Genomic DNA, 24,168 nt, shown 5'->3' on the forward strand with positions numbered 1-24,168 from the left:
TCACTCACAGGGATAAGATTGAACGTTCTTCTTTGACTGGAGAAAACAGGGAGGTCATTCTTACCCAGACACAGTACCCATTTGCTCTGACAGTATTTCAGCAGGATATTTATTGGACTGACTGGAACACAAGGATTGTGTACCGTGCCAGCAAGGATGATGGTTCTGGCCTAACTATAATGGCCACTGATCTCCAATATAGACCCAATGACATTCACGTCTTCTCTGCCAGTAGGCAAGAAAGCTGCTCAAGTCCCTGCCAGCTGTTCAATGGAGGCTGCAGCCATGTTTGTGTCCCAGGTCAGTCTAATTTCCTGCGCCAAGAGTGCTTGGCACACACTTTCAGAACATAATCTTTAAAAAAGCATGTTTTTTAAATACAAAAAAGTGAGTTTTTAATGTTAAAACAAAGAATTTTATAACCTAAAAAAAGCCAGCCCCTAATCAAACATGTAAATCTGAGACTCCTTGTACAGGCATTAGGATATTCTTCCACTAAAACCCAAGATGATGTTTGTTTTGTTAAGTTTGCGGGACTTGTGCAGGCCCAGTGGGGTCAAATGCAAAGAGGGAAGTAGAACAGGAAAATGTTGCAAATCCAGCTGAAACATTAGTCAAGACAAACTCAAGACAAACTAGACCCAAAATTACCAACAAAGGTCTGACTGAGGAGGGATGTCAGATGGGGTCTTAGAAAGGAGGATGCAGAGCTGGCACCCTAAGGATGAGGGAAAATTTAGGAATTATATGATAATTAAAAACAAGTTGAAGTGACCGTAACGGAGCCAGGAGTAGGAAAACAATAATACAGGCCCATGAAAAATTTGAGTTATGGTGGTTAAATATTAGGCTTCAAAAATATTAGGCAGAGTCAGGAGAATGGAGGTGATAGGGCAACTGACTTTTGCTGAAAAATTTAGGTTAGAAATCTAGTCTGAGCCTAAGAGACGGTGGTGAAACTAAAGATCTAGAATCAAGGTAATGGATGTCTATGGTGGAGCCACTGGGGTGCAATGTGTGTAGCTAAAGATTGAGACAGCTGGAGGGAAGTGGAAGGGTTGCAGGGATGAAAGACAGCTGAAGGCCTGGAAGTTTATGCCATGGGTGAAGTCGAGAGAGTAAGGAGCCAAAGCGGAGCTGACAGACTGAGAAGCTTAGGTGGAGGGATGGACATGGAGGTTAGAGATGCAGTTCAAGGGTGTACAATCAAGGCTGGAGTTGACCAACAGGAAGCCCAGGATGATTTCAGTCTGCTAGGGAAAGCCTACATACTTGTAGAAGTTAAAGGACTGAATGAAGCCAACAGAGACATTGTTGAGATACACGGATGGTTAGATCGTTTAAAAGACTGTATCCTTGTACAATACGTGACATGCAGGGAATTCGGTAATGGACAAAGAGAATTTTGAAATGTCCTTGGTTGACATGTTACAGGTAGAGAAAGTGTTAATAAAGACAGATTTGGTGCAGGAAAATGAAACAGTCACATCAAACCTAGGAGTACAGTTCATAATTAATAACCCTGCGTGAACATATGTTGTATCACACCTGGTCAGACTCTATCCAGGCTGAGCTGCGAGATTACTGTGGCTGTAAGTGTCAGCGTCAACAGGAAATGAGTGGATCCTTGCACCTGTTTGTTGTAGGAGCTGTGTCTGTGGTGTGTACTGTGGCTTCTGAGGTTAGATAATAGTCCGTATTCAGTGTTAAAGGGGATCCAAACTAAGGAAAGTTATTGTATGTTGATCAGTAAAATTATAATACAACATATTAACAGTGTAAGAGTGTAAATATATACATTTTATTTTGCCATTTTACTAACTCCCAAACTTTTGGACATCATTTGCCTTTTGATAAGCTTCTCATGGTTTCATTTATGACTTAATCTCAGGTCCAGCTGGTCCAGAGTGTCAGTGTCCCAGCACTGGTAACTGGTATCTGGCCAACGAAGGGAAAGACTGCATCCCTGACAATGGGCAACGTTGTCATGCAGATCAGTTCACCTGTCTGGATGGAAGATGTTTGTCTCAGAATTTCAAGTGTGATGGCTACAGGGACTGCCTTGATGGGTCTGATGAGCTTGAACGAGTTTGTGGTAAGTGACTTTAGCAATTTAACAGTTGTTTCATTTAGTTTGCATATGTTTTGTCTTTATTGATTAAAAAATATAACCATTAATGTTTCCTCTATAGCTTTTCACACCTGTTCACCAACTGAATTCACCTGCGATAATGGAGGCTGTGTGCCTCTGTACTATGTGTGCGACTACACTAATGACTGTGGAGATAACAGCGACGAGCACGGTTGTCCCTTCCCTACTTGTAACCCTTCCACAGAATTCACTTGCGCTAATGGACGCTGCATCAGTGCAGCTTACGTGTGTGATGGGATCAATGACTGCCGAGACAATGGCACCACAGATGAAGTTAACTGCCGTGAGTACAGTTCAATCTTTTATTAATTATATAATATTTTGGTATTAAACCTAAACGCTTGATTCAGATTGGAAGAGGAACATTCTAAGGTGTGTAATTTTCTTTAGAGAGGCACACACTTAAAGGAGTTCAAGACATATCTTTTCCGCATTACTTAGAGAAATTAATTTATACCACATGTGATGGGCGACACAGTGACGTAGTAGGCAATGCTGTCGCCTCACAGCAAGAAGGTCGCTGGTTCAAGCCTCGGCTGTGTCAGTTGGCGTTTCTGTGTGGATTTGTACCACTCCGGGTACTCTAGTTTCGCCCACAAGTCCTAAGACATGCGTTACAGGTGAATTGGGTAAGCTAAATTTTCTGTAGTGTATGTGTGTGAATAAGAGTGTATGGTTGTTTCCCAGGGATGGGTTGCAGCTGTAAGGGCATCCGCTGCTTAAAACATATGCTGAATAAGTTGGTGGTTCATTCCGCTGTGGCGACTCATGATTAATAAAGGGACTAGGCTGAAAAGTGAATAAATAAACCTGTGATGACAAATAAATCAAAATTCTCAAAGACACTACCAAGGTGAATCTGCTGGAACAGAGATGATCTCTGCATCCATTTCAGACACACAGGGTTAAGGGATTATGTTACTGTATCAATACAGGCAGGGAGGCTCAGAAATGGATTCTTTGGATGTGTCAGGGCAGACAGAGGGCTCAGGAGTGGACGCTGTGATGCTGGGATTCAGGCGTTAAGGATGTGAAGCTAGACTGTGTTGCGATGTCAGTTACTTGTTCTTACATCATTGAAGAGTCTGCCATACATAGCAATCTCATCCAACCAAGAATGATCTAGTAACCATTCAGGCAACTGAGTTTGGAAAGTTAAGTCTAAAAACTGAGGCGCGTTTATAGCACATAAGTAATGCGAGCAGTGGAGCAACCTGATTTTGGCTGGTGATGGTAGAGTACTGTTTGAAAGTTTAAATGTCGGTATGAATTTTCATTTTCTCTCACTCAGAGCATTCCAAAACAGCTGTACTACAGTTTTGATAATGAAATGTTTTCAAGCAACAAACCAACTAAACTCCTCCATTCACTTAAAAGACCTACATTTTAAATGATGAATCTAATAAATGTGATAGTGAAAAGTAAGAAGAATCTGATGTGATGCATAATTATTACTGCATGATAATCAATGCACACTGAGACATTCATTTTATGTTAGATATAAGATACATTTAATAAGACTAAGTAGCAATACGCAAACTATATATATATATATATATATATATATATATATATATATATATATATATATATATATATATATATATATATATATATATATATATATATATATATCATACACTTTAGATAAAAGTGTTTAGTCAATACAAGGCGCCATGTCAGAGTCTTAACAATATTGCAACCACAATGTACTGTACTTCCTTAAGTGTCTTGACAAAATTAAAAAAAAAAAAAAAGTATGCTTAACTATACATATCTAATACCATTATATGTTATGACATTTATAGGATTCCCTGTTAAGTATAAGTTACCTTTGTTCTTAATATTTAGGGAAATAATATTGTATCCAAATGTAATATTGATAGAGTTTTGTGATTATAAAAAATACAGTGGAGTATTTATTGGACATGGAGAAATTCTAAGATTCTGTCTGCACATAGTCTAAGTGTACGTATTTTATCTAGATTTTCTGTAAAAATTATAAGCAAGAGAAAGAAGAGAGAGGCATGGATTAAAATACACATACAGTATATTAATATAAAAAATGAAAAGGAAAAGAAACCAGTTAACATTAAATTCAACTAATAAAACACAAATACTCTGAAACACAAGGGTTTTTATACATAAAAGGCCAAAAAGTGGCCATGGCAACCTATGACAATAGCAAAGAGCAGAAACTTAGAAGTCTAAGATAAACACAAAATGCAGAGATAATATAGCACAAGCAGTCAATCTCTCTCTTTCTTACTCTTTTAACTGCAGTGCTCTGCATATCAGTAGGCCCACCCAGAACCTGGTTTCAGCCTCTGCTAATAACAAAAAAACTATTTTAGAGCTAGTAACAATGTAGATGTAGCAATGTAGAAGCTTAAGAGATCAAGAGCATATTATGATAAAAATCTGACAAATATCTTGAAATAAGAATAAATGAAATATCTCGTCATCAAGTATTTGGTTCTTTTTGTGTTAATTAATATTTTGGACTAGCATTAATCTTTATATTTTACAAGTTTTGTCACTTACTGTATTGTCACTTAATAATACTATTTGGCTTGTCTTTTGTGTATATTTTGTATTATTGTATTTTTGTTAAATCATACTGATGTAATTTGAGGTCAAAAAAAGAAAAAGCTTTTTTTTAAATTTATGTTATTTGAGTAGTATATATACAGTAGTGTGCTTTACCATAGGATAAAAGTAACAAAGTGGCTTTTCTTGAAGCCCTGGCTACATTTAATGTCCAGGCTTTAACCGCACATTCAGCACACAAGCCTTGATGGAGCTGCCATATATCATGTGATTTTGGCACTGTGTCCCACAGTTAGCTTCAAATTTCTGTTTTTAAGTGCAAAAAGTAAATTATTGCAGTGGTTCTTTTTACCTTATTACAAGTTGTGTTTCTCTTTTCATGTGTCACACTAATGATCAATTTACAGGTCATTTTATGCAATAATACATCAAGATTGAAAAGTGTGTTTTTCATTTTCATCAGGTTTAAATGGCAAGACTTCCTGTAGGGACAATTATTTATGCCCCACTGCTAACAGACAAACATTATTTTTCACTTCCACATTAGTGTTTGCAGTGTTTTGACTCATTTGTTTTATCAGATGAATGCATATTACCAATAATAATAAAAAATATGATTTAAAATTATATAATATAAAATTAAAATAATATAAAAAATTATAGAAATTATAACATTTTGCATTGTTTGGTGGTTTTGAAACATTTGATGAAAGCGATGCTGTTTTATTTATTTTTTTGTTTTTGTTTTTTTGCAAAAATAAAGGACAAAATATGTTTGCAGTTAACATTAACACAATCATGTGACTATTTGGCCAGTAAATCTTGAAAATATTGTTGTTACTTTTGACCTTCAGCCCTGCCTATGGGGACAAAAGTAACAATATGCAACTTTTGTTAAAAGTGAAGTTTGTTGGAGTTGTTCTACACTGACAAAAAATAACACTTGCTTTTGACTGACAACTTTTGTGGGTTTGTAACCACAGCAAAAATATATTTCTGATAAAAAAATATATCTTTTATAATTAGGTTTTTATGAAAAAATGTTACTTTTGTTCCCGCTCTCTCCTGTGTATTTAACATATTTCATCTGATTTATTAGCTGATCGAACCTGTGCACCTGGCTTAGTGAAATGTGACACCACCAACATCTGCATTCCTTCGAGCAGCCTGTGTGATGGCTATAACAACTGTGGGGATAACAGTGATGAAAATCCACTCTTTTGCGGTGAGTTGCAAATTCTCTAATGTTTGCAGACTTCATGATGACAGAAGTTTCAATTCTGATTCAATTTCCTCTTTAACATGTCCTGTGCTGCCTGTGGTCAACAGCTGGACGAACATGCTCTGCAGATGAGTTCCGCTGTGATAGTGGGAAGTGTATTCCCCAGTTTTGGGTGTGTGATCGCATCTCAGACTGTTTGGATGGCACAGATGAGCCTCCCACTTGCGGTACATGTTCCACTTACTTAAATCTGGAAAGCAATGACTGGACTCACTGTTTAATACTCTTCCTTTTTTATTTCACAGAGGATCACGTTTATACTTGTAGCCCCCAGCAGTTCAACTGTGCGAATGGAAACTGTATTCAGAAATCATGGGTATGTGATGGCAACAATGACTGTGGAGACAACAGTGATGAGGCCCAGGAACTGCAGTGTGGTAAGGACTGTTGTGTATTTTATATTATGATAGAAACCAACAAATCAATCTACATGTTACTTGCTAGTCTTACTTTTGTTTTGTACTTCAGGATCAAGGACTTGCAACCCTGGTGATTTCACATGCCCCAGTTGGTACCCTGGCTCTCCTCGCTGTATTCCGTTAAGTTATGTTTGTGATGGTGAGAAGGACTGTGTAGATGCTGCAGATGAGCTGCACAATTGCCCCAACCGCACATGTCACTTAAATGAGTTTGCTTGTGCCAATGGACGCTGCATTCTGCTGCCCTTCCAGTGAGTTCATTGTAACCCATATTTATTAGAAATGCATGACTCTGTCTACATTTAAACTCATGGAATGTTTAGGTAATGTTTAAAATGGTTGCAAAATTGTACTGTTTGCCTTTAAATTCATTTCACAGCAGTTTCACAGTAAAATGTCAAGTGGATAGTGCTAAATTATGTATTTAACAATCTCAGAAACATGTTAATTGTGACTGTGGCAATACATTTTACATTTTAAGTTTAGTGGATATGTACCCAGACGCTTCACATTGTAAGTGGATTATTATAATCGTTAAACTACTAAGCTTATCCCACTGTTGGGTTGTGGCTGGAAAGGTATCCGCTGCGTAAAACATATGCTGGATAAGTTGGCGGTTTATTTTGCTGTGGCGATCCCTGATTAATAAAGGGACTAAGCTAAAAAAGAAAATGAGTGAATGAATGAAACTACTAAGCATATCTGACTACATCTGAAACACCATGTACTTGATGATGTACATATGATGTAAACTTTAAAATACGCAATCTTATGCAAAAGTTTGGGCACCTCTGAAAATTTTCATTATTGCAAACTATAGCCTGCTGGCCTTTCAGATTAGCAATTTCAATTGATATATTTTATACCCTAGTGCAAAAAGCAACATTTCAGTTCTGACACAACATTCATTTAATTAACAGATGCAGTGCAATTCACGTCTTAACCAAAACAGACAGGTGCATAAATGTGGGCACCCCAACAGAAAAATGACATCAATCTATTGTACAGCCACCTTTTACTGAAACAACAGCCTGTAGACGCTTCTTACTGTCAGGGATAAGTCCCTGAATTCTTGTTGAAGGCACTTTGGACCATTCCTTCTTGCACAATTTTTCCAGTTCGGTCAGGTTTGATGGGTGCCAAGCATGAACGGCCCTTTTCAAAACGATCCATAGATTTTCGATAATGTTCAAGTCTGGGGACTTGGATGGCCATCCTAGAATATTGTATCATGTCTGAGCATGAATTTCTCGGTACATCTGGGTGGAATCCATGCAACCTTTAACTCTGATAAGGTTTCTAGTTACTGTGTTTACCACACATCCCCACAGAATGATGGAGCCCCCAACATATTTTACAGTAAGGAGCAGGTTCTTCTCCTGGAATGCTGTGTTCTTTTTCCGTCATGCAAAGCACCTATGGTTGTGGCATCTGTCCACAGTATATTTTTGCAAAATAATTTAGGCTTGTCTAGATGAGCCTTTGCATATATCAAACAACTCAAAAAAGGCTTCTTCTGCACCTCCTTCCATTGTCCGGTTCTTGTAAAGAACGCTCTGGACTGTGGAACGATCTACAATGACACTATTAGCAGCAAGATGTTCCTGGAGCTCTTTGGAGGTGGTCTGTGGTTTGTCTGTGACCATTCAAACCATTCTCTCTCCTTTGCCTTTCAGATATTTTTCTTGGTCTTGCACATCTTTCCTTTACAAGATCTGTTCCTGTGGCCTTCCATTTTCTTACTATATTTCTGACTGTGGACATAGAGAGATTAAACCTTTGTGATAGCTTTTTGCATCCTTCTACTAATTCATGTTGGTGAATTATCCTAGTTTTTAGGTCATAAGGAAGTTCTATGATGTTCCCATGTTGCTACTTTCTGGTTCACAATAAGGAGAAGCACAACTAGCAATCAGCTATCTTAAATATCCTTTATCATGATTGGTTGCACCTTTGTTGGGATTGTTAAGGTTCACTGAGTCACTCAAATCAATTGTGTGCAGTAATTAATCAGCATTAAGTGACTACAAGTTTTGAAATCCACACAAAAGAGAAGCTGTCCAAATTTTTGCATAGCCTTTTTTTGCATAGATTCAATTTAATTTCACACATCTCAATACTGCTACACTACGTATTTCTGTCTGAAAAAAAAGACATTATCTAGCTTTCACTAAAAACCAAATGGCATTTCACTGTGATTTTCTCTTATAAAGAAAGAGCACATTATTATGCAATTTCAGAGGGGTGTCTGAATTTTTGCATAAGACTGTATTTGTTTACAATATATGCACAATGGTAAAAGTTTTTTTGAGGGCAAACAGCCTTTATTTATCGAAAATCGGGCCCTGTGATCATTGGCTGTTAGTGTTTTTGAGCCTTGTGTGTTTATTTCACCTGATAAGTGCAGTGAAATGTATTCTTAGATATGCTGTATGAGGGAAGTCATGTATTTCCAATGAGACTAAATCAATTTCTTCACAAAATCTGTATAAAATCTATAACCTTCATGAAATACTGCTCCTCAGCTGTGACCGTGTGAATGACTGTGGGGATGGCAGTGATGAGACCAACTGTATTTACAACACCTGTTCCAGTCGGGAATTCACCTGCCAGAATGGAGTTTGTATCCCATCAACGTATGTATGTGATGGTTATATAGACTGTCAAGATGGCTCTGACGAACTAGAGGGCTTGTGCAGGACTCCTGAACCCACCTGTGCGCCTGGAGATTTCATGTGCAATTCTGGAGAGTGCATTGACATCCACAAGGTTTGCAACCAGCAAAGAGACTGTTCTGACAATAGTGATGAGAAAGGTTGTGGTAAGTGTTTATGTACCCAAAATAGCAAATACATTTTGTGAAAAAGGAATTAAAGAATTCCCAATAGAGATCTTGCACCGCTGGGAATAATGAATGGCAATTCTGTCCCCTCCACAGGTATAAATGAGTGCACTAACCCAGCCATTCACCAGTGTGCACATAACTGTATAGACACTCAGACTGGTTACTACTGCTCCTGCAGAGAAGGCTACAGACTAATGCCAGACGGCAAAGCCTGTGAGGATATAGACGAGTGCAAGGAGGTACCGGGAGTGTGCAGTCAAGTGTGTGAAAATGCTGTGGGCTCCTTCTACTGCAAGTGTGCTCCGGGATACCTGCGGGAGCCAGATGGACGTACTTGCCGACAAAACAGTGGGATCGCCCCTTACCTTCTCTACAGCAACCGTTACTATATCCGCAATCTGACTGCTGTTGGATCATCAATGTCAGTGGTGCTGCAAGGCCTGACAAATGTTGTTGCACTGGATTTTGACACAACTGAGAAGCGTTTATACTGGGTGGATGTTGGCACACTCCGTATTGAGAGAATGAATTTAGATGGCACACGAAGGGAGGTCATAATGCAAAATGACCTGGGTGGAGCAGAAGGCCTGGCAGTGGACTGGGTGGGACGGTAGGTTAATGAGGAGCTTCTTCTTGTTAAACGAGATTGATGCTCACTTTGCCCAATCTCATATTAATCTTGAATACTTATAGATTATTACTGCATCCATTTCCCCCTAAAATACTTTAGTTTTTTTTTTTTTTTTTAATACTTTAAATAGCCCCTATTAAGCATTTAAAACGGTCATATTTTGATTTTGGGGTCTCCAACAACAGACTGATATGCATGCAAGGTCAAAAAACACTTTCATTGTCTTATAATTTGCATTTATTTTTACCTAATTATCCCAGCCACTCTCATATGATTCTTTTTGCGATTCATTTGTTCCCAAACCCCTCCTTAGCGCTAATATGTGCTGATACGTCCAATGACTCAGTTTGTTACGATTGGTTGACTGCAATCAGCGCGAACGGAGAGAATCGCCCACCATGGCTTATCAACATTTTGAAGTAGGCATGAAGTATATGTGTGAGCCCAATGCAGGAGTGCATTAAGGGCATACCCACACTATGTACAGTTGCCTTGCACTGGGCCAAAGCATACTTGTCCCCCCTCTCGTCTCTCCCGACGGTCCGCACTCACATTACATTTGGGCCTGTGCACGCTTATGTCATCGATTATGCGCTGTTCAGTAAACTCTCTCGCTCAGCACTGTGGAGATTTCTTCAGTTATGTTGTTTGATATGCAGTGACACGCAATCAAATATCTTGCTTAACAGATCAGCCACTTTTGACGCTCATAAACAATCATAAAGTCTTTGTGATGCAGAAATGTTGAGGTTTGCTGAAGGTGCAGCTGTCATTCAGTAAGGGGTTTGCGTCTTTAAAAATCTACGACAGATTGCGTTCATTAATCAGTAAGAATGATTAATAAATCCGTTTTAGACACGATATGAGAATATAAAGAGTTAACCAGATACACTACAAGCTGTGTGGAGCGGTTACAAGTAACAAAACACAATTAAACACATATTGCAAGCTAGAGAAAACAAGAAGGCAACTATTTTAATCACACTTAAGTTACTTATACTTGTGAAATGGAGGAAGAAACTGATCCATTAATTGTGTACTGTAAAGTTCCTGTCAAGCTCTGACAAAGTCCTGTACATCAGTAGTCATTCTTGATTCTTCCTTTAACAAACGACTGATGAATCCCCCCTTGTAAGCGGGTATTTTGCTATAGAACTCATCAGAAATATGACAGAAACAAAGCACAAGGCTGGGCAATAACCCTGAGGTATTTTCCCAAAATAAACTTCAATCACTGACTCTTAACAGCCTCCTCCTTGGGTAGGGAAAATAACAGTAACAATAACGTTCCCTCACACTTTAAAGCACAATGCCTTCATGATTCAACCAGGATCTGCTACAGTGTTTGTCATGTACTTCATTTTTGCTACAATGTTTGTGGGTAAGGGTTTGCACGCTCAACAAATGGGCGGGCTTGAGTTCCATAACAACGTCACGCTGACACGAAATTTCAAAGAGACAAGATTCATTTAAACCCCTTTCAGTTGACTCTTTTATAGATGAATCATTAGTTTGAAACACAGCGCAATTTCAGATTTAAACATCAGCTGGATATTTTACTTCACTTAGAGCTGTGTTACACTGCATGGAAGGTTATTTTTTTAAAAAACTCATAATAGAGGCTCTTTAAGTCAAAGATTTGCGATTCTCCCCTGAAAACACTGAAATCTACTGAGTCAACAGTTCAAAAGCATGTCAATTTCTGTTTAGCAACTGAAGGAAAACAAGAACCATCTTTGCTATCAAAGCCCCTTGAAGCATACAATCACAGTATGATACAGTACACTATGATCAGTCTTAGCTGGTACAGTTTCACTCCGGTGCTATTAGAATATTCAGCACATCATCAATTAGCTGCTAAAATCAAATCTGCCTACCTGCAATTGCTGGTGTAGGGGCAGAGAAAGTTGAGCACAGAGCTCATCTGAGATGAGGTTAGGCTCATTAGGTTGGGCTTTCTAAAAGGTACGCTAATCTCAGTGGTATTAATGTCTGTATGGTCATTTACACATACTATTACAGTGTTTGTTATTCACAACCGATACAATTGTGTAGTCAACTAGATTGTTTACTCTGTCCATGTATAGTAGTTTAGAAGAAGTTGACTAATAAACATGTTGTAAATCTATCAGCTCTAATCTCCTCTGCAGTGTGTGAGGCTGTGGCATGTCATGTCATAAAACAGATGTTGCTATGGAAATATAAAAGTGATACGTTCTAAACAACTTACAAAGGGAGGTCAGCTGAAGTATTTCAAACTTATGGTTAAAGAGGGTAAATTAATTATGTCTAAACAACATGGAAAAAGCACACTTTTTGGGATTTATTCTGTGTAGCACTATTACCGAGTCATGTCTGCACTTTTCTGGGACAAGTGCACATTAATGGAAATCAACAGCCAGACTCGAAAATATTGAATATCAAAACTAGTTATAACCTGGAAGTATGATTTATATATATATATATATATATATATATATATATATATATATATATATATATATATATATATATATATATATATATATATATATATATATATATATATATATATATTAAAACTTGACCCATGTTTGAGCATGACAGTCCATTTCTTTAACAATGTAAATAACATTAAATGCATGAAATAGCATTATAACACACCTTTAAAACAACTGGGCAAGGTTAATTTAGGAGTGGATGTTTCCTTGCAGAAAGCTGTATTGGGCAGATGCGACTATGGGAGCCATTCATGTCTCTGAACTTGATGGACGTTACCGGAAAAAACTCCTAAAAGACTGTGTTGATACCAACTCCACATACTGCTTTGCCAGTCCTCAGGCGGTTGCTGTTAACCCTAAATATGGGTGAGCTAAAATTAAGTGAATACTTGAACTTGAAAATATTGAACAGCTGTCTAAACTTTCCCTTTCCTGTTCCTGCTCAGATGGCTATATTGGACAGATTGGGGGAGGAAGGCTTTCATTGGCAGAGCTGGCATGGATGGAACCCAAGCATCAGCTCTCATCACCACAAAGCTAGTGTGGCCGCATGCCCTGACCATCGATTACACCAACAACAAAATATTTTTTGCTGATGCTCACCTTAATTTCCTTGAGTAAGTTGTGAAATCTAGATCCAAAGCAAATTACAAGAGTAGGTATATTATTTATTTTTTACAATACATGCAATAACAAAAGCCTTAGAGAAACACTGACCTCCACTTGTACCAAACCAAAAACTTTTTTTTTTTCGTACTGTTTAAAACAAAATATGATGAAATACGATTAAAGTAAGTTGAAAACCTATAACGAGGCCCACACGAATATGCGCATACAGAAATCCGCAAATTCACGCAGTTTTTTAGCCTATTAGTTTACTTATTATTTACTTTGTGTAGATGAGTGTACATTTATATTTATTCAGTTTTTTAAATTAATAAGTTTATTGACCAAAAAAAAATTATTTGTTTTATTGACAATACAGTTTGTGAAGTAATTTTCTGTCTTTTAGTAGATCTATTATATGAGAGAATTGCTTTGTTTACCAAATAAGTGGATCTTTTTATTTTATATAATAAGTTTTTAATTATGATGCTACCAAAATCATTTCAATTATTCAAAATGATCATAATTTTTACAAATTCTGCACAGAAATAGCAAAAAAAAAGTCTGCAGATTCTGTCTGGCCCTACCTATAACCATTGTCTTTCATAACATTTGTTTTTCCTAGTATATACGTCAAAGTGAATTTGTCAAAAGTTTCCAAATTTCTTCAATATATGTTCTTTTGTGTAAAAATGGTTTGGAACAAGTCAAGGGTGAGTAAATGATGACATTTTTGGGTGAAATATCCCTTTAAAAACTCACAAGTTAAATTGATAATTACAGCTGAACCATAAGGGGAATTACCAACCTACAGTACGTCACACATGACTTCACATGGGTTCAACCGCAAAAAAAAAAAGACAATAGCAATAGCAAACATGTCGTGTTGTGCGGTAGGATGCCAAATTCAAGAAAAATTAAAAAAATAGAAAACTTAACTTTTACTGTAAATTCTACCACACTGCTTTTAATGCCATCCACAGACGGCTTTGGCTAACAGCCATCAGAAGACCTGAATGGAGTGAGCACCTAATAAAAAATGCTCAACTCTGCAGTTCTCATTTTATATCAGATAAGTTCACGCTATGCTGAATCATACACATTACTCGTTTTTGATTGCAGCAATGATTTCAGCAAAAAACAGTTAAATATGGTTAAATGGCCATTTCATCTTATCTAATATTTATTAGGAGGGGTGCTATCGCAAATGTACCTGACAGACGAACGCTGCTCACTTTAACGTTAGTTTTGCCGAATCAATGTGCTTATCACTGGATGACAAGCTGTTTTAATACGCTATTATATATATATATATATATATATATATATATATATATATATATATATATATATATATATATATATACATATACACATAGATATGTAATCAATATAACTTATCTCTAAAACAACAACAAACTCTGTACCGCATCAGATGTTATTCACTCGCTGTAAATTCTAGTGCTCCCATTTTTTTCTGCCAACTCACTGTGCATGCATCGTGAATGTTTACAAACCAGTAATTCATCTATAATTATCCAATATAGGCCCAGAAAAAAATTGTACTTCACTTAAATGAATAAAGCAAATAATAAAAATATTTTAAATACTTTTTTTTTTTATCCAAACATTATAATTTTTAAATATGGACATTGATTTTGAGATTCACCATTTGTTATTAGGAACATTTTTTTAATACCAAAAAAACTTTTTAAACTAATTAATTTTAAATAAAACCAGTGTTGCTATGGCAGAATACTGTCTGCTTTCCAAATAAATAAATTCTGTCATAATTTGGAAAAATCTTTGAGTCAATTCAGCTGCCGTTAGAAGCTATGGTTCCCAAGTAGACTTGACACTTTCACATTGACTGACCCAAAACACTTTTTATGTAATTTAAGCATAAGAAATAGCATTTATTAGGCAGGTAATGTCAACTATTATGTTCATCAGAAATTTGTTATTTATTTATTTATTTAGCGATTTTACTTTTCCCTCATTCAAATTGGTCTTGTATGCTGGTAATAGCTGTCCAGAGACAGTGCAATTGTAGCCTTGTTTAACCTTAATATGTTATGTGTTGTGTATTCTTAATAGCTGTCCTTCTAATATTTGTTTTGTTACAGTTATGCTGATATGGATGGTCAAAACAGACACAGAGCTATAACAGGCTCCTTGCCCCATGCTTACGCTCTGACTCTGTTTGAGGATTTGGTGTACTGGACTGACTGGAATACCCACACTATAGAGCGAGCTCACAAGTACACAGGCGCTAACCGTGTTGTAATGGGCAACAACACACATCGCCCTAATGACATTCATATCTATCACCCTTACAGACAGCCACACAGTAAGACAGCATATTATTTATTTCACCATTAACTTCAATTGTTTGATAGCTGTTTGGATAATTAATTAATATATTCTTAGGTGAAAATCCATGCAATGACCATTACCTGACCTGTAGTCACCTGTGTCTGATTGGTCCGGGTGGGACGGAGGCCAGATGTGAATGTCCGGACCACTTCATTGGTCTGGCTATCGGATTTAAGATTCAGTGTGTGGCCGACTGCTCCAGCACTCAGTTCCGCTGTGGAGACAATGAGAAGTATGTGAATTAATTATCTCATGATTTCCCAGGGTATTTAATTAATCTTATAAAAATGCTAGTGTAAGAATGGTGTTTTAACTACAGCGGTTCGAACTGTAATTCTTCCGAATGACTAAAAAGTAATCAGTATGATGGTGAAAAACTGTACATTTCTAGTCAAACCATGCTTCTGGAATTAATAGCTTAAAATGTGGGAGAGTGTTGCTATTAAGTGATTGTTTTGTATTGCAATATGGAGCAATTAAGTGTTGATGTTAAATCAAAAGTCATTCACAAATACTTGAAAATGAAATGGTTTGATGACAATAATTATCTATGGTTACAACTGAATTAATTACAAAATAACAGTATAAAATAATTAAATATGAAATGATAAAAACATGCAATAATAATTGTACTCGGCTTGAATGTAAAATAAAGTTACCAGAGAGGGAAGAAGAGTCTAAGCCTGATAGTAGTACAGCCAGATAAGATCTGGAGTGGTGCAGAACTGGAAAAGCACAGAGCAGGAAAAGCACAGAGCACAAAGCACATATTAGGCAAACCCTAATCTCACCTGTATCTGCCATTAGAATCAGTATGGACCTTCTTGGTGAAAAAAAAAATGTTTTGCCATATAAACAAATGCATGTGATAATTTTTTATTCTTACACTAGTCTTTAGATTGCCTTCCCAATGGATGTCCAGATAATACTTTTTTTGAATATTATGAATGACGAAAATTTTGATAAATGATTTTATTTTGTAAAAGTGCCATGTCATTAATTTGTTACAAACTTGTTTTAGTTTAGTTGGGGTCATATTTATTATTATTAATTATGAATATTCAGAAATAACTTATAGTTAATTTAACAAAATAAATATAACAATAAATTTTTGCCTGCCCATCTGAGCAGATTCTGTAATTATTTACTTATTTAGGAAGGGAATTATAGCTACTTCTTGTGAAGTAGATGAATAGTTTAGAAGGTTTAGTAAACTTAATAAGCTTGTATCAAGGGTCTTTACTGTTAAAATGACCTTTTCTGTGAGGTGAAACAATGACAATCAAACATTGTTATAGAGCGTGATTTATTGACTAGTCTAGCATATAACAACCACAAACATACAAAACATGACTACAAAATCAGAAAAGAAAGCGAGGAGATAAATGAATTTAGATAAAGGAATAGCAAAACTAACTCAGTTGCACGCAACTATTAAGAACCACCAAGACTATAAAAACGCCTTTTTGATAAAGGGGCGCAGCATTATGCATGACTAAATACCTGAATTTAGTGGGTCTGTCTTGTGGGTCTAGAAAATAATGTTTTATAATTTTTTAATCCTTTATATTTATATCCTGCTTTTTTAGATCAGAATGCCTATGGGCGTACATATGAGCGCAAATGCATTTGCTATTTAAACAGCGTGGCGCAAAAAGGCAAAACGACTCTTGCGCCAAGCTGAAAGTAGCAAACAACTATTGCTTTGCGCCACATTGCGCCAGGTGTATGATAGGGCCCAAGGTGTCAAAGGAACGATCTTTGTCGTTCTGGCACTTATGATCACTAGCAGATCATTACCAGTAAGAAGTATGATATTTAAGAGCAATCCCGTTCTTTAGCTGCTGTCCATATGTTACATGCTTTTTTAATAAACAATAGTTGAAGTGGAAGTGAAAAAAGTGCTTAAAACCTATAATTAATTAAATGATTGATCGACTTTGGTGTTTGTATTCAATGTTATTAAGCTACAGAAATACTTTGAGCACAATCAATCGATCAAATCAATATTGTAAATACTTTGTGTACAAAAACCCTCTTAAAATTTAGGCTCAAACACTGAAGTCACATGTACTACTTCAGTGATGGTTTCATAACTTTTTAGAGCCTTTTTAGTTTTTATTTATGTGTGAACTATCATTTTTAGTAACGATTTTGTCACTTTGTACTTATTACAGTATACACGTTTTGGGCACTTGAACTTCCTTGATTTTTGAGTGTCTTTAGATTCCCTTTGACAAGGGAATAAGCCAGAGTAGTGAGAGCATTTTATGTTGACTGCAATGTAATTGTTGTTTCACTGACATGTCACTTGAGTGTTGTGGATTAGTGTATTGGTGAGTCTTTATTTAGGACTTCTGTATACTCTACTTTTACTCAAGTGGAACTGGAATTGGTGACTTGTTACTTGTAATGGAGTCATTTCCAATATAAGTTACCTGGAGCTTTGATTCAGATATTGTAATGGCGGAAATTTTTAAAACTCTTTAAACAGAGCCTATACTACAATATATACAGATAGGTCCATAGATATTTGGACATCGATGCAATCCAAAATTTTTGGCTCTATACACTAACCCAATGGATTTGAAGTTAAACAAACAAGCTTTAATTTGAGAGCATTTACATCTAAAGCAGGTGAATGCTGTAGGAATTACAACAGTTTACATTGGTGCATCCAACTTTTTTAGCTGCGGTCACACTGGGCTTTTTTCTCCCATAGACTTCCATTCATACGCACGCAAATGCGTCAGCCCGGAAACACAGCATCAAGTTTCAAAGGTTGCTGCGGTGCAAAGTTCAAGCTTGGTGAACTCTGACCTGCAAAATCGCATCATTTGACTGCATGAGACCAATTGAGCATCAAAACACGACCTCTCTGGACAGAAATTTAAAACATGGAGCAATCGCTCGCTTTTTTAAATGTCTATTAAGCTTGTTTAATCCTGCCCCTTTTCGCAGAGCCGCACGACAGAATATCGCATGCTCAAACTTTAATGTCACCATAGCTTTAAGGGTCCAAAAGTAATTGGACGATTGGCTTTCAAGCTGTTCCATGACCAGGTGTATGTAATTTCCTCATTATCCCAGTTACAATGAGCAGATAAAATATTAGAGTGCTGTCTGCAATTAAAATATTTTACTGTTAACTCTCAAGATGAGATCCAAAGAGCTGTCACCATCAGTCAAGCAAGCCATCATTAAGCAAAAAAAATTAATAAATAATAAATAAAAACCTATAAGAAAGATGGCAAAAACATTAGGCATGGCCAAAACAAATGTTTGGAACATTGTTAAAAAGGAAGAACACACCAGTGAGCTCAGCTACACCAAATGACATGGCGTGGGCATGTATGGCTGTCAATGGAACTTGTTCTCTTGTATTTATTGATGCTGCGACTGCTGACAAAAGCAGCAGAAGGAATTCCAAAGTGTTATTTTCTGCTCATATTAACACATAATACAGAACTTATTGGACAGTGCTTCACAGTGCAGATGAACAATGACCCATACTTAACTACAAAAACAACCAAAGAGTTTTTGAAGGGAAAAAGTGGAATGTCATGCAATGGCCAAGTCAATCACCTGATCTGAATCCGATTGAGCTTACATTTCACCCTTTGAAGACAAAACTGAAAGGAAAATGCCCCAAGAGCAGAAACTGAAGGCAGTTGCTGTAGAGGCCTGGCAGAGCACCACCAGGAATGAAACCCAGTGTCTGGTGATGTCTGTGTGTTTCAGACTTCAGGCTGCAATTGACTGCAAAGGATTTGTAACCAAGTTTGATTTATTTTTATTATTTTGTCCAATAACTTTTAGATTCTTAACAAGTGGGAGGCACATATGCAAACTACTGTAATTCCTACAGGGTTTACCTGATTTAGGTATGCGTAAATACCCTCAAATTAAAGCTGACAGTCTGCAGTTAAAATACATCTTGTTTGTTTCATTTCAAATCCATTGTGTTGGTGTATAGAGCCAAAAATATTTATGGGCTTAACTGTATTATGAGAAAATGTATTTCAATTAGTTTTGCTTTAATGTGAATATTTTGGCACACAAGATGATATTTTTAAGATGTCTCTGCCTTTTGTCTCCAGGTGCATTCCTATATGGTGGAAGTGTGATGGCCAGTCAGATTGTGGTGATGGCTCTGATGAGCCTCAGACGTGTCCTCCACGTTACTGCAAATCTGGGCAGTTTCAGTGCCAGGATGGAAACTGCACTAACCCATTTTTCCTATGTGATGGCCACAAGGATTGCTTTGATGGATCTGATGAAGACGCTGCACTTTGCAGTACGAAATACTTAGAGTCTAGAATATCTCAACCAAGGGTGTGTTATACTGTAGTAGGTGCTTTCACTTAAAAGGAATGTTTTTATAGTCCTTTGGACTACTGCTCTACATTCTTTCTCTGTTATTACAAAATTTATGATACAGCTTCGATCACAGCATCATCCTTCCTCCAGTGGTTAATTTGCTGAATGCCACATTTGATGTCACATCTGTCAATGTCACCTAGTTCCAACCAGGAAAATGTCCTGATGAAACATTTTGTTTTTGGGAGTGACTAGCTTCCTGTAACTGAATTCTAACTACCCAGTGTGAAAGGCCCTAATAACAGTTTAACACACAAAAAATTTAAGTTTGACTTCTTGGATTAACAGTTGTTTCTCTAAAAACTTCTTTCATTATCCAGGTGACCACCGTTGCACTGAGAACCAGTTCCAGTGTAAAAATAAGCATTGTATTCCCATATCTTGGCACTGTGATGGTGTGGTGGACTGTGCAGATGGTAGTGATGAGGAAACGGACAGTTGCATAGACAAGACCTGTAAACCTGGACAGTTTCAATGCAAAAAAGGAGGCTGCATACCACAAAGTTATGTGTGTGATGCACAGAACGACTGTGGAGATAATTCAGATGAGCCACATGAAGTGTGCAGTGAGTGTCTCTTTAGAAAAAATTACTTTTCTTTAGCTACTTGGAGTTAACTGATCTTTTTTCTCAATCTGTTTTTGTAGTGGGTCCTGACTATAAGTGTGATCCGGACACCGAGTTCCCCTGCAAAGGAAACTATCGTTGTATACCTCTATGGGCTGTGTGTGATGGCACCAATGATTGTCTAGACAACAGTGATGAGAACACCTGTCGTGAGTCCTATAGAATGATTTCAATTGATTCAAAAAAGGTTGGACAGAAACATTAACAGAAACAAATACAGAAATGAACATCTAAAGAAGAAGAATACGAACTATACTCTACGAACATACCTTCAAATGTTTTCTTGTTAACGGGATAGTTCACACAAAAATGAAAAATTACTCACTATTTTCACACCCTGAAGTGGTTTAAAACCTTTGAGTGTCTTTACTCTGTTGAACACAGAAGAAAATATTTTGAAGAAAGTTCAAACCTGTATCCATTGACTTCCATAGTAGGGAAAACTAATTTAATGTTTACAGATGGCTTTTTAAAATATCTGCTATTGTGTTCAGTAGGATAAAGAATCTCTGTTTGAAACAAGTAAAGGGTGAGTATATGATGGCAGAATTTTCAGTTTGGTTGAACTATTTGTTTAATCAACAGGGCTTGACCTTAACACCCACCATCCCGCCAAATAGGGGTAGATTTTAGCTGTGGCGGGCTAGAGCGTCACACCGACTAGCCACTTTGGCTGATTGAAAATAATTTTTTAATTGCCATTGCTGACTACTCACTAAAGATTAGAGTTAAAGTTTTTGACCAATTGTGAATATGCGTGCAAATGTGATCTTAGAATCGAGAAGCAGCACAACTAACTGTTAAAATAACCATTCGCGCAGGCAAAAGAAAGCAGGTGAATACCGAATGAGAGGATGATCATGCGCATGGTGATACACGGGCTTACTCCCCTTACCTTGTACAAAGCAACCATGCATTGGTGTTTTGGGCTGAAACTTTACAGACACATTCTGGAGACACAAAAAAACTGATTTTATATCGGAAAAAAGTGTAACCTAGGTGCCCTTTAATAAAAATAAATAAATAAATAAAAAAAATACAGTTTTAGTTTTTGAAGGTAGAAACAGGGATTCAAATTCCATCTGTAACATTTAATAAATAAATAATAATCAATTCCCACATTTTGCTGCACACAGATGAGCTAACCTGTGACCCTCTGGGAGATTTTCGCTGTGATAACCATCGATGTGTGCCCATCCGCTGGCGCTGTGATGGGAGCAATGACTGTGGCGATGGATCTGACGAGAGAAACTGTGGTGAGTAATGCACTGGTCAATCATTGCCATCAAGGTGTGTATGGAAGTCACCTCAACATGTATTTAGTATGTATTCAGGTCTTTGGAGCTCAGTTTTTATGTATGTACTCATAGAACCCAGACCTTGCTCTGAAAGTGAGTATCGGTGTGACAACCAGCAGTGCATTCCAGGAGCTTGGGTTTGTGATCATGACAATGACTGCGGAGATAATTCTGATGAGAGAGACTGCGGTAAGCTGAAGTCAATATAAACACCATTTACTCTTAAAGATTTAGTTTAACCCAAAATAAAAATCAGCATTTTCCCCTCACTATCATGTCTTTCAAATGCCCCTTTAACATTTTTCTATATTTAAACATAATATTTTTTGAACTTTCCAAATACATTTTCTTGGTAAATGTATTATTTCACTCAGAACTATATCACATTATATGTAACAACCCCGGTCTTGGGTTTCTGTATTGAACTGGAGAGGAACAACTGGGGGTAGGATGAAAATGTAACTTTATTTAAGTTGTAAGGTAGGCAAATGTTGAAACAGGAGCAGGCAGTAATATAGACATATAATCAAAAATCTTAAACAAATAGCCAGGCGAGACGGACAGCAAATAATCAAATAACGTTAAACAAATGGTCAGGAACATGGCAAAGCAAGACAAAGAAAATACTTTGTAAAACTCACAGTGGAAACAAGTCTTAACAATGGATATGTGTGTGTGAATTGTGTATATATAATCCATATGGTCAGTGATGATGTATTCAACTGTGTGTGTAATAAGTGAACTGAAACGGTGTGTGAATGTAGGGCATGATGGGACTTGTAGTTCTTGTAAATGACAGAGAATGCTCTCCAGTAGCCTGCTAGGAAAACACCGCTATAAATCATAACATAATGGCGGAAAAGTCCCCTTCGTGTCTTTTTTGGATTACCATGGGATTTACAAATTATTATTATGTATTTATTTATTTATTTATTTATTTTTTAGAACTACGGACATGTCGTCCTGGAACATTCCAGTGTACGTCTGGACACTGTATCCCAGAAGCTCTTAAATGCAATGGTTATGCTGACTGCCTGGACTTCTCTGATGAGTCCACCTGCCGTGAGTGTGCTGGGCTGGAAATATTAGGAGCTGGAAATATCAGGAATAAATTATCTTTATTGCATACAATTGAAAAGATTGTTCTGTAACTTTCTGTTTTTCCAACAGCCACTCGCTATCCTGGAGGACGCTGGTGTCCAGCACACCAGTTTCAGTGCAACAACAAGTTGTGCGTGAATCAGCAATGGGTGTGTGATGGCTTCAATGACTGTGGAGACCGCTCTGATGAGCAGCTCAGTCTCTGTTGTAAGGCATCATAGAAAACAAAAACAATACAAATTCAAATATAATTTCAAACAATTATAATTACAATGTGTTTTATGTTTAAGCTTAATTTCATGCAGAAAATTTTTGGTGTCTTACTGTTACAACTTTTTTTGTGATCAGGGAACATTACATGTGAAATGCCTACCAAGTTCCGCTGTGATAATGGCTACTGCATTTATAGTGGTCTCATGTGTAATCAGAAAGACGACTGTGGTGATGGCAGTGATGAAAAAGAGGACCAGTGTAAGAGATTCACTCATATCATTTAACTACAAGAACAGTTAAATTGTCTACATGTATAATGTACCATAAATACACTAAAAATAAAAGTGAAGCTTTGTAAGATGTCTGTTATATGCTCGCCAAGGCTACACCAATCAATAACTAACATCACTAAATGATGAAATGCATATATATTAAAAATGGATTAATGTATTACATATTTTAAAAAGTTAATTGTATATTTGCAGTTGAAGACAAAATTATTAGCCCTTCAATGAAATTTATATTCTTTTTCAAATATTTCACTAAAGGACATTTTTTTCACAGCATTTCCTGTAGTATTTTTCCTATGAAAAAATGTTTGGTCACACTTTTTTTTTTTTTTTTGATGGTTTGTTTATTGAATTTAAGTTACATTGCAACTAATTCTCATTAGATTATAAGTAGACTGTTAGGTTAGAGTTAGGGTTAGGGTTAGAGTTAGTTGATATGTACTTGTAAAGTTTCTTGTAGTCAGTTAAATGTTTGTTGAAGGAGCAGTATCAACAGATATTAAGCAGACAGTCTACTAATACTCAAATAGACCATCAAAATAAAGTGCTACCTAAGGTTTATTTCTTTTAGTTTGGCTGAAACAATATGATTATTTAAAAAAAAAAAAAAAAGTAAAAACTGATACGGTCAATATTATTAGCCCCCATTAGTAATTATTTTTTTGATTGGCTATAGAAGAAAATATACTATTGTCCGATTACTTGCCTAATTACCCTAACTTGCCTAGTTAACATAATTAACCAGGCACTTTGAGCTTAATACTAGTATCTTGAAAAACAAATATACAATAATGCATTCTGTCCCCATGGCAGAGATAAAAGAAATTAGTTTATGCTTGCAAAAAAGAATTGCTAAGCATCACAAAGAAGGAGTATATACATTATATCAAAGCGTTTTCAAGTGCCAATAAGTGTCATC

General features: G+C 36.6%; 1 protein-coding gene across 1 annotated transcript in view; it reads left to right on the forward strand.

The window, feature by feature from the left end:
• Nucleotides 1-24,168, forward strand: part of lrp2b (low density lipoprotein receptor-related protein 2b) — a 100,241-nt gene that overhangs the window by 40,033 nt on the left and 36,040 nt on the right. The window contains exons 42-62 of the mRNA XM_087276033.1: nt 11-300; nt 1,892-2,095; nt 2,193-2,435; nt 5,802-5,927; nt 6,032-6,151; nt 6,230-6,361; nt 6,453-6,654; nt 8,929-9,224; nt 9,342-9,858; nt 12,573-12,725; nt 12,806-12,976; nt 15,092-15,315; nt 15,396-15,573; nt 19,442-19,638; nt 20,042-20,287; nt 20,368-20,496; nt 21,484-21,603; nt 21,718-21,834; nt 22,591-22,707; nt 22,816-22,953; nt 23,095-23,217. Coding sequence (XP_087132159.1) covers nt 11-300; nt 1,892-2,095; nt 2,193-2,435; nt 5,802-5,927; nt 6,032-6,151; nt 6,230-6,361; nt 6,453-6,654; nt 8,929-9,224; nt 9,342-9,858; nt 12,573-12,725; nt 12,806-12,976; nt 15,092-15,315; nt 15,396-15,573; nt 19,442-19,638; nt 20,042-20,287; nt 20,368-20,496; nt 21,484-21,603; nt 21,718-21,834; nt 22,591-22,707; nt 22,816-22,953; nt 23,095-23,217 — 4,043 coding nt within the window. The remainder of the gene's footprint in view (nt 1-10; nt 301-1,891; nt 2,096-2,192; nt 2,436-5,801; nt 5,928-6,031; nt 6,152-6,229; nt 6,362-6,452; nt 6,655-8,928; nt 9,225-9,341; nt 9,859-12,572; nt 12,726-12,805; nt 12,977-15,091; nt 15,316-15,395; nt 15,574-19,441; nt 19,639-20,041; nt 20,288-20,367; nt 20,497-21,483; nt 21,604-21,717; nt 21,835-22,590; nt 22,708-22,815; nt 22,954-23,094; nt 23,218-24,168) is intronic.

Source organism: Danio rerio, chromosome 12 (genome assembly GCF_052040795.2).
Source record: "Danio rerio strain M-AB ecotype USA chromosome 12, GRCz13ab, whole genome shotgun sequence".
NCBI classification, from domain to species: domain Eukaryota; kingdom Metazoa; phylum Chordata; class Actinopteri; order Cypriniformes; family Danionidae; genus Danio; species Danio rerio.